The sequence below is a fragment of the Mytilus trossulus genome, chromosome 3 (assembly GCF_036588685.1).
Source record: "Mytilus trossulus isolate FHL-02 chromosome 3, PNRI_Mtr1.1.1.hap1, whole genome shotgun sequence".
In the NCBI taxonomy this organism is placed as follows: domain Eukaryota; kingdom Metazoa; phylum Mollusca; class Bivalvia; order Mytilida; family Mytilidae; genus Mytilus; species Mytilus trossulus.
This window is the reverse complement of record NC_086375.1, coordinates 72151626-72163364: the sequence shown is the minus strand read 5'-3', so window position 1 is coordinate 72163364 and position 11739 is coordinate 72151626. Positions and strand designations below refer to the sequence as shown.

General features: G+C 32.3%; 1 protein-coding gene across 2 annotated transcripts in view; it reads right to left on the bottom strand.

Moving 5' to 3' along the window:
* LOC134712318 (conserved oligomeric Golgi complex subunit 3-like) overlaps positions 1 to 11739 on the bottom strand; it is a 30502-nt gene continuing 18763 nt past the window's right edge. Inside the window, exons 17-22 of one of the 2 annotated variants that reach the window (XM_063573753.1) lie at positions 9308 to 9331; positions 8290 to 8372; positions 5164 to 5298; positions 4555 to 4761; positions 3996 to 4094; positions 1 to 406 (exon numbers count right to left, since the gene is read on the bottom strand). In XM_063573753.1, coding sequence (XP_063429823.1) covers positions 371 to 406; positions 3996 to 4094; positions 4555 to 4761; positions 5164 to 5298; positions 8290 to 8372; positions 9308 to 9331 — 584 coding nt within the window. In that variant the 3' untranslated portion in view covers positions 1 to 370. The remainder of the gene's footprint in view (positions 407 to 3995; positions 4095 to 4554; positions 4762 to 5163; positions 5299 to 8289; positions 8373 to 9307; positions 9332 to 11739) is intronic. The other variant, XM_063573754.1, reaches the window with a different exon arrangement.

Below are 11739 nucleotides of genomic sequence, written 5' to 3'. Positions count from 1 at the left end.
AAGAAATATCTCATAATAAACCTCACTTTAATTCATGTACATATAAACACCATATATAAATAAATTATCTCAGAATGAACCTCATTATTAGCTCCATATATAAATAAATTATCTCAGAATGAACCTCATTATTAGCTCCATATATAAATAAATTATCTCAGAATGAACCTCATTATTAGCTCCATATATAAATAAATTATCTCAGAATGAACCTCATTATTAGCTCCATATATAAATAAATTATCTCAGAATGAACCTCATTATTAGCTCCATATATAAATAAATTATCTCAGAATGAACCTCATTATTAGCTCCATATATAAATAAATCAATACAGTATCACAGTTATATTATCCCTCTTCTAGAAATTCTAATTCTTGGCTGAAGTTGAAAGCAGGAGATTTATCTGAAAAAGAAATAAAGAACATAATATTAAAACAAGAAAGGCCAGTGATCTAGATAAGCAGTCAATAATATCTAATCTATAATATACTGTAAACCTACTAATTTTCACGAGCGATTTATTTTCTCGACTTTCGCAAGTAGAAAAATAAGGCGAATTTAAATCGTCGCAAATATGTAAATCTTGGATCTTTCCTCATTTAACTACCTCCAGGTAATTAGAAAATCGCGAAATTCAATTGCCGCGAAATGGACTCGAAAGGGCTAAACGCAAAATAAAGTATCCACGAAAATAAGTTGGTTTACAGTATACTTTACATATAAATAAAAAGATGTGTTATGAGTGCCAATGAGAAAGCTCTCCATTCTTGTAACAATGTATAATAAACAGCTGCGCCATGAGCGCATGATATGCCCGCCGTCTTGTGTGGAAGTTTTATGCAATAATCATAAATAGTTTCGGAGAAAGTTTTAAGCAATAACCATATATTGTTTTTGAGACACAGCGGGAAATGTGAAACCCCCAACCCTGTTTTTTTTTTTACCAAAAAATAAATATCACTAAATCAAATTTTGAATCAAAACCAAAAAGTATACAGATCTTTAGATTAATATAACAAAGAAGTGTGTAAAGTTTTAAGCAATAATCATTAATTATTTTTGAGATACGGCGCGATATGTAAAAATATAATCCCCTGTTTAACAAAATACTCAATAACTCCAAAATAAAGTTTTGAATCATCACCAAAAAGTATACAGATCTTTAGATTAATATAACAAAGAAGTGTGTAAAGTTTTAAGCAATAATCATAAATTATTTTTGAGATATGGTGCGACATGTAAAAAAAACCTCCCCCTTTTTAACAAAATACTCAATAACTCAAATATAAAATTTTGAATCATCACCAAAAAGTATACAGATATTAAGATTAATATAACTAAGAAGTGTTTAAAGTTTTAAGCCATAATAAAGAATTGTTTTTGAGATACTGTGCGATATGTGAAAAAAACACACCCCTGTTTTAGTTACAAAGTGCTGTAACTCAAAAAGTTTTAATCTAATTTTCACCAAAAAGTATACAGATCATTTGAACATCATAAGAAACAACTATGTTAAGTTTCATGAAATTTGGATAATTGTTCTCAAGTTACGGTGCGACATGTTTATGCCGGACAGACAAACGGTACTACCGACAGACAGACGGACGGACACTGGACATTTGTATACCATAATACATCTCGTCAAAATTTTGACGGGCGTATAAAAAGTTAACAACTACAGATTGAAGTACAGCCTTTAACACAGTCTTGAGTCACAACAAACAGCAAACTGTTGGCCCAAAAATGAATAGTGTAAAAGATTTCAAACAGACATACCAATGGTCTAACCCAGAGCTCCAGATAAGCTGCGTATTTGCGTGATCACGCATTACAAATATTAGAAAACCCAATGCAATTGTCCATTGCAGGGTTCAACAACCCAATTAATTCAACGGAAAACCCAATTATATGCCAAAACCATGAGTTCTCAACCCTTTTATTGACTACCGTTTGCGTTATTTACCCTTATCTGTTTAAAGTCGTCGCATAAACTATTTTTATAATATTTATAATTGGAAATTTCCTGTCGTTCTAAAAATAGATCCCTGCATCAAGTACCTGAAATGGGTCCCTGTTTGAGTTTTCCCTTGCTCAATAGGTACACGTGTTTTTGTAAACATTTCGATCTTTCTCGGTGTTTATCTAATTAGCGTGTGTCATGTAGTCATATTTTTTTCGCATTGCTCGGGATTTATCATAACATACATTGAATTAAAACGAAAGTGAATGTCCGGTAAAAATAGTGAATAGAAGCATGTTTTCGGCTTCTTTTTAAAAGCTGAGGGAAAGTTATGATGATAACAAGACTCAGCCAGTGGTTTTAGAAAGCGTCCATCAAATGCACGGGCGTGTGTGCGTACCATAACGAGAACATTGCTAATAAACACGGGGTTTCATCAAAATCGAAATCAGTTGAAAAAAGTGAAAGGCCAAATCAATTATGAAATGATAAAGCATCAGAAACCAAAAGTTCTAAATAAAAGACAACTAAACCCAGATTTATGTAAATTGAATAAAACACAATTATTCAAGTATAATTAGAGTTTATATACTATTTTTTATTCATTTTACGGTAAACTAATAAATACACATTACCATGCACACAGGCACTGGTTCAGAATTTATTAAATGAAGGTACAGGACGAGTGCCTGTGAATACACATATCCATTTTTTGTGAGAAAATACAAAACTGGCAAAATGTTTGAAACGGGACACAATTTAAACCTTCAACTGCTCCTCAGTGAATAAACCAAATAAAACAGCTAGCAAATAACCCTAACCATAACCCCAAACCAAATAAAACAGCTAAACAAAGAAAGAAACATATTTCAGATGGAAAACAATTGGGGTTGATATTGCTTAAATATTCAATATTGTGTCGATGAAAAAACCCAATTCATTAAAGAGGTTGGTGGTGAAAAACCCAATTTGATATTAACCTGAGGGGTGAATTGGAATTGATAATGCAATTAAAAAACTTTATCACCCAATTATTTAAGAAAATGGTGGGTAAAAACCCCAATTTGTGAATTCTTATCTGGAGCTCTGCTAACCTATATAAAAACAAGAATGTGTCACCAGTACATGGATGCCCCACTTGCACTATCATATTGTATGTTCAGTGGACCGTGAAATTGGGGTAAAAACTCTAATTTAGCATTAAAAATAGAAAGATCATATCATAGGGAACATGTGTACTAAGTTTCAAGTTGATTGGGCTTCAACTTCATCAAAAACTACCTTAACCAAAAACTATTGTAGGTGGGGCATAAAAAGAGAAACAAGAAACACTTATGAACAACACCAATAAACAACAACCAAGTTGACTTGTTTTGTATGTATTTATAATATCTATTAGATGACCAGCATTGATCAGTATCATACTGAAATCAAAAAGATTTGGAATCATGACCATCCAATCTGCAGCAATGAAAAAACAACACCCACAGAGGATCAGTTATGATGTATCCTTATATTTTGTTTTTATCTATTGAAATGATCTATTCTTGTCAATGGAGTACTTTTGCAACAGTACTCAAGAAACCGAATTACCTTGCCAGTGTTCAACTCAAATTGTTGTGCTAGATGTGTGATAGAATGTGTACAGAATGACCTAAAGTACACAGGTCAGTCATAAGAAAATGTCTTGTCGGTCATGCTTAGTAACTGGGGAACAGACCTTGTAATGCATAGTAACTGGGGAACAGACCTTGTAATGCATAGTAACTGGGGAACAGACCTTGTAATGCATAGTAACTGGGGAACAGACCTTGTAATGCATAGTAACTGGGGAACAGACCTAACTTTGAATATTGCATCTGATCACTGGAGTATAAAAATGTAATGGTCATATGAAATATTATCAATAGATATGTAATCCTCAAAACCTAGCCATATACAAGCATAGTGTTGTTATATAAAAAACAACTGAAAATCATGTTACAAAATCTGTTTTTCCCCCACATGACATAATGATCCTAATAATGTTTACCTGCTCAATACTTGGAGTTGCCACTATTTGTTGATCTTCCTCTGTATAATATTCATCCAGTATTTTATAAAGTTGCTGAAAGCTGTTTTGGATATTTACCTAAAGAAAAAAATATCTTTCAACCATGTCAACAATCATCTTTATTCATGCAATTTTTGAATATTAAATTTATAGTATTTAAACTGAATGTGCGATTCTTGAGAACTGGTTCAATATTTTCTTTCCATGTTCGATATAATTAGTTATATAATAATGCTTGAAAATAAATCTAATAGATATTTTTTTGAACTTTTGACTATTTTCTTTCTATATTTATCTGTATCAAATTATTGTTGAATGACAGGTTATCAGACATCTTACTTCTACAAAATATTAGAATGCCAAAAAAATAAATAAATGCAAACTGAGATTTCAGTAAAATCAAAATGACTATTAGTAAAATTTTAACACATAAGAAGGGCCAAACTGGTAAAAGAAATATGTGTCATAATGATATATTTAATAATGACCAAAAACGTCCTTGTAGACAAAGGAACTTAATATAAACTATGTCATTTACCTTGACAGGTCTGAACAGAATGACCTCTGTATCCCTATTAGCCAGGTAAAGTGCCATGCTTCTGTGAACACTGACCAGCTGCGTCTTCATATTTTTGTAAGTCTCTGCCACAATATCATGGATTTTTTCAGGCGTAGCAAATGGCTGAGAACTAAGTGACACACTCTTGATATTTTCTTCACTTTTCATACTGATAACTACATTTGCCTGTAACATTTATATTATTAATTAATAAAGTGTACTACCATTAGAACAAGAAATCTTTACAGACCTTACTAATAAGACTCAACAATCAAAAGTTTGTACAGAAATAGAAAAATTCATAATTTACTACTGAAAATTCTGAAATTATTGAGAACATAAAACGAGTTAAAATCTCTATAATTTAAACTCATATTTCGAAAATTTTCAAATGAATAAAACAGGATTTTTCCAAAACTGCAAAAATTTAAATCACATTGGAGTCTAAAATGACAAAATTGCAATAATAAATGCATGCAATAATTTCTAAATTTACTTTATGAAACTACAAAATCATTTAGAAATGATTACTATATGTAGCAAGTGATTGCTTCATGAAGCAGACTGTATGATAATTGTTATGCTTACCCTTGATAAAAACATTTGCAATGGTGAAATGAACAACTCAGTCACATGGTGTATATATTCCTCACAAGTTTTCTTCAGTTCTTGGTCCACGTCACGTTTGGAATCGACAAAATATTCTGTCACTTGTGGTGTTCCCTACAACAAATTTGCATATGTTGTAAATTTTATTTGTCAGCAGCTGTAATTGATCCAAATGGTTTGATTTGTTTGTTCATCAATGTAAAGATCTAACCAAAGATATCCTTTTAGCGCTTGAATTTTATTGTGAATCTCCATCCTTAATAATCATGATTACTTCAACTCCAAATTACAGCAATCACAAAGATATTAAAAAAACAAAAACATCAAAATAAACTTTTCCTCTGTATTGTTTATAAAAATATAGTGTTGAAACTGTTGATATAATATCTATGCATACAAATGACGATTTAAAATTATATATATATACATGTACATGCACAGCTTCCAAGATATATCTCCAAAATTTTGAATCTTGGTAACTCCCTAAGGATAGAAGGGCTAGGCCATATATATTTTGAAAAAAGGATGGTAACCAGAAAAACTCACACACGTTAACTATTCTCATGGATTTTGGATTTTTTAAAAATCAATCTAGAGCTGATACCATCTATTGCCAAAAAATACAAACTTTATCATCAGTTGGTGTCATAATAAAAAAAATAGGAAAACCAACATAAAGAACTCTCTAAAACTAACTATTTGATGGTTTTGAGCTGTTACTTATTTAATGAAAACACTTCTTATCTAAGTAAACTCATCTGCAATGCAGCATTTAAAAATTTTGTACGGTATGAGAAAACCAGCATAGTATCTTATTAATGTTCCTATCTGCAAAGTTTGTTTTTGATTTCATTAGCTTATCTGTGGCCATAATTTTCTTAAAGATCTTACTATCTGAAATACTTTAGGTAAGAACAGAAAGGATGTACCTGTAATGTATTGTAGACACACACAAAATATGTTTACAGAGAAAGATGTTTGAAAAAGACATAACATAATCAGTTTAATTTTATAGACATATATGCATCATATTTATAATACAACAATAAAATTTTATATACTTGCTTTTAATCTCCTATATTTCTGTACAAAATACAATTTATCAAACTATTATTTTATTATTGCATTTGCCAGTTCAGTGAGGTCAATTTAAAATATACTAGGGGGCACATGTGCAACAAACTCAAGGGTATAGCTCTGTATACATATCACCCTTGACATGCACATCATCTGGTCACATTTTTGATAATTGAAAAATATTAACGATATATTATTGAAATTTATCTCATTGCTACTGTATTAAACTTCTACTACTTATCATTAAAAATATACCGGTACTGGTACAAACTGATAGGTTCATGAATTTTATTGCATCAATTAAGAGGTTTGAATTTGTTATAGCTTTGGTGGTATCAAAGCATATCTGAAGACATCGAATCCAACTTTCTTGAAGCTTTCAGAGAATGTTTTAACTGTCAGGGAGATGCAAAACAACAGAATAAATCTGATGGCTCAAACGTCTTGAAAAATTGGTTAATTTAAACAATTATATAAAGTATGTTCCCTATTGGAATTTTGAAAACAAGAAAAAAATCTGTCTGGGAAAAACAGAACCAGACAGCATTACAGCATAAGATTTGACTGAACCATTCAATATTGGTGAAACATGTGGAGGCCCTGCAGTAAATGACCAAAGCCAACCACCCCCTTAACACACCTAACCAGTACTGGCTAATTTCATTGTATCAGTAATGTTTGAACCACATGATCATGAACCTTGAGTCAAGAGTCTTTAAATCTGAGAATCAATATGGTGCACAACTTTTACTCCCACAGATTACATCTACAAAAAGTTCTAAATTTAAAAGAAAAATTATAAGCAGTGAGAGTGATCCAAAAGCATAAATTTAAACAAGGTACGAGTAAGAAGCTATGTTTTGTATAGCTTGCCACAAGTAAAAGTTTCACCAAAGTATATATCATATCTTTAATAAGAAACATTAAATAGACTAGATGTTTAGGTTTCCCAAACTACATGGAAGTTAAATACCAGTCCCTCAACTCACCTTTACTATTCCCTTATTGCATAGTGGATAAATAATATAGGTAAATATCCACACATCAGTTTATTTGTTATGAATTTCATTTCTTTAAATACTAATTGATATGTTTTGTTTTAATTTCTATTATCGGGCAAAATTAATGTAAAGAACTATCACATGTTAAAAGCAAAAGCTTGATTGCAAACTTTTCTGTTTACAAAGCTTGATAGACAAAACCAGATAAAACCAAAATGACAACCGATGAACATTTGAAACTAGAGGTTGACTTCTCTTAACTTATGCCCTGTATTTACTATAAGCAACTATCTTACTTTAGTTTTCCAAATTTATTTGATAATATTTTCATCCATTTGTCATATATCTTTTTCATGGGCTTCATGATTTATAACTTAATTATTCTGTTTATCATTACTGCACAAGTTTCAATATTCAATAACATCAACCATGTTTTCCAAATTGGTCAGTATGTTTCATAAAATTTGTACATGATTGGAAAAAAAAAATTAAAAGGTATCTGAGAAAACAAAACTTCACATCTTAATGTAAGATTTGAGGATATTTTTTATAATGCTAAAATACTTCTTCCCTTCTTCTATAAAAATCACTCTGGTGAGAAAAGGCGCAACATAATATCTTTTAAATATCTAATTAAGCTTTTTGACATGTTAGAAAACAGGACATAGGTGTCTGACAGACTATAAAAGTGCTCTCACTTTACAAATTATGGCTGCAAAGCTGTTAACCAAATATAAAGTCATCCTGATTAGTAGAACTGTCCTGTAGAAATGTGCAACAAAAAATTCTGCCTATTGAAAAATTCAAAGTATCTGTATACAGATCTATACAGGAAAAAGGTGACCTATAGATCTGAAAAGTGGTCACATAAAACATCATTGTAAAGCAGTGAACCACATAAGTAATTCTGATTAGTAATACCTGAGAAAAGTGTGACAGAAATATTTGTCACAGATGGACAGACAAGGTGAACGCAACTAACCCCTACTCATAGACTCCTAGAGTGAGAGTATCATAATCATCATACCTCTAAAATAAATTGTAGAACTGCATTATTACTGTTAAGCTGGAATAGTTTTGACTTGCTGTGCATCAATCCATAGGCTGCATCTGAATTAAGAAAAACACAGCATATCAAATTTAAAACTGAAAGGAAAATGATTCAATTTCATCCTTTTGAAGCAAAATTGAAAGGATTTTACTTCACTTACCATATATGCAATTCTTGTATATATATTTTAAAAGAACTGTAACAATTTAAATACGCTAACATTCCGAAGTCAATAGACAGTACCTACAGGAATTTTTTAAGAGCAAAACAATCTTTAAGGAAACAAGATGTAACAATTTTAGCACAACTACTTACCAAATATTAATGACTAGTTTAAGAATCTTTAACGAAATTAATAATATCAATTCAACAATAAACTTTCCATAGTCAAGCTGGAATTCATGCTTAATTTAAAAACAACTTCTATTTAAATAACTTTCTATTCTACAAATTAGACTTATTTATATAAACAGCCACTGATAGTTCATCCTAAACATGAAACAACAACAGGACACACAGATAGTTTATATAAAGAGAAATAAGTTAAATAAAGTATTCAAAGCAATAAAACACATGTATCCAAGTCTTTAACTTGTATAAGTATTTCAGTATTAGAACTTCTCCCCATTCCTTCAATATATTTACAATAATAAAACATGCTGTGTTACAGCTATACACCTACCACCATCTACAAAATTTTCTTCTGAAGGCACAAACTCTAAAACTTTTGTGAATTTAGCTTTTTAACCTTTGTACAGAAGTACGAACATGAAATTCATAATAATGTTTTGTCTCAACCATTGTCTTATCTGAAATTTTCATTGTTTTATCACAGAGAATAATATTCTTGAACATATTATTCTAATGATTGATTATTTGACAGACTGGCAGTTTAGTGGTAGTCAATTGCTAAAAAGCTAAACTCACAGAAGCTGAAGTATAACATGCAAGGTACTGGGACAGACAACTACAATAGCAAAATAATTCAACATACCTAGAATGCTGTGCAAACTAGGATCTAGTGACATTAGAAAATATATGATTTATATTTTTCTTGGCTAAGATATAAGTCTATGTTAAGTATCCACAAAAAAGTTCATGCAAAATTTGAAAATGGGGATCTACCAAATTTCTAAGATATAAATATATATGAAAAAAATGCACAATAGTTCATTGTTATTAAACATAATCTTTCATGAAAATTAAATCATGATATCGTATTTTCTTGCTTTCATCTGATTTCGATATTGTGACATCATAAACTAGAGGCTCTCAAGAGCCTGTATCGCTCACCTGATTCTACTTGGGTTTTTGAAATCATATAAAAAATAAAAAATCTGGCTTAAAGTAACAACACAACCTCATAAGGAAGGACACATTCAGGCTATGTTTAATTTCATTCAAAAGTCCCCAACTGGGGGCCATCTTGGATGATGGATTGGCTACAAAGTAACAACACTTGGTCAGCATCTTATAAGGAACATTCATGCCATGTTTGGTTTCATTCCATTCAGTGGTTCTCAAAAGAAGACATTTGTTTATATTTCCTATAGGGTCCTATGTTAAACTGAGTTCCCCGCTGTCAGCCAACTTGGATGATGGATCAGCAACAAAGTAACAACACTTGATCAGCACTTCATAAGGAACATTCATGCCATGTTTGGTTTCATTCCATTAAGTGGTTCTCTAAAAGAAATCCTTTGTATGCATTTCCCATAGGGTACTATGTTAAACTAAGTCCCCCGCTGGCTGCCATCTTGGATAATGGATCGGCTACAAAGTTACAACACTTGGTCAGCACCTCATAAGGAACATTCATGCCATGTTTGGTTTCATTCCATTCAGTGGTTCTCTAAAAGAAGTCATTTGTATGCATTTCCCATAGGGTCCTATGTTAAACTAAGTCCCCTGCTGGCAGCCATCTTGGATGATGGATCGGTTACAAAGTAACAACACTTAGTCAGCACCTCACAAGGAACATTCATGCCATGTTTGATTTCATTCCATTCAGTGGTTCTCTCAAAGAAGATATTTGTATCTATTTCCCATAGGGTTCTATGTTAAACTTAGTTCCCCTCTGGCAGCCATCTTGGATGATGGATCGGCTACAAAGTAACAACACTTAGTCAGCACCTCACAAGGAACAGTCATGCCATGTTTGGTTTCATTCCATTCAGTGGTTCTCTAAAAGAAGTCATTTGTATGCATTTCCCATAGGGTCCTATGTTAAACTAAGTTCCCCGCTGGCAGCCATTTTGGATGATGAATCGGCTACAAAGTAACAACACTTGGTCAGTTCCCAATAAGGAACATTCATGCCATGTTTAGTTTCATTCAATTCAGTGGTTCTCTAAAAGAAGTCATTTGTATGCATTTCCCATAGGGTCCTATGTTAAACTAAGTCGCCTGCTGGCGGCCATCTTGGATGATGGATCAACTACAAAGTAACAAAACTTGGACAGTATCTCATAAGGAACATCCATGCCATGTTTGGTTTCATTCCATTCAGTGGTTCTCTAAAAGAAGTCATTTGTATGCATTTCCCAAAGGGTCCTATGTTAAACTAAGTCGCCCGCTGGCGGCCATCTTGGATGATGGATCGGCTTCAAAGTAACAACACTTGGTCAGCACCTCATAAGGAACATTCATGCCATGTTTGGTTTCATTCCATTCAGTGGTTCTCTAAAAGAAGTCATTTGTATGCATTTCCCATAGGGTCCTATGTTAAAATAAGTCCCCCGCTGGCGGCCATCTTGGATTATGGATCAGCTACAAAGTAACAACACTTGGTCACCACCTCATAAGGAACATTCATGCCATGTTTGGTTCCATTCCATTCAGTGGTTCTCTAGAAGAAATTCAAAATGTAAATTGTTTATGACGACGACGATGACGGACGACGACGACAGACGCCAAGTGGTGAGAAAAGCTCACTTGGCCCTTCCAGCCAGGTGAGCTAAAAATGTGGCAATGCCCAAGGAGGGCACACACAAAGATTTAAAATAGGGATTTTTTCCAGAATATCAAAAAAAGAAAGATATGTTAAGATTTCCTTCCTATTGTCTAAAAATTGTTAAAGAAACAGGTTTCAACACTGTATCTCTTGTAATACAACAATTCTCATCTCTTGACTGTTAAGCCTTTTAAGTTTGAGTTATGAACCTGTGGACATGAGATTTTAATAACTGGAGAGGGGTGTCTTTGAACAATTTGAAAAAAAAAATTAAGAAGATATGGTATGAAGGCCAAAGAGACATCTCTTCAACTGAGACCAAATGACATAGAAGTTGGTAACTTTAAGTCACACTACAACCTATAACAATGAGCCAATTCAATACAGCATAGCAAGCTTTTTAGGGCACTACATGAAGAACATAAATCAGGTCAAGCAAGAAAAGAAACGGCCTGAATTTAGTACAATATATT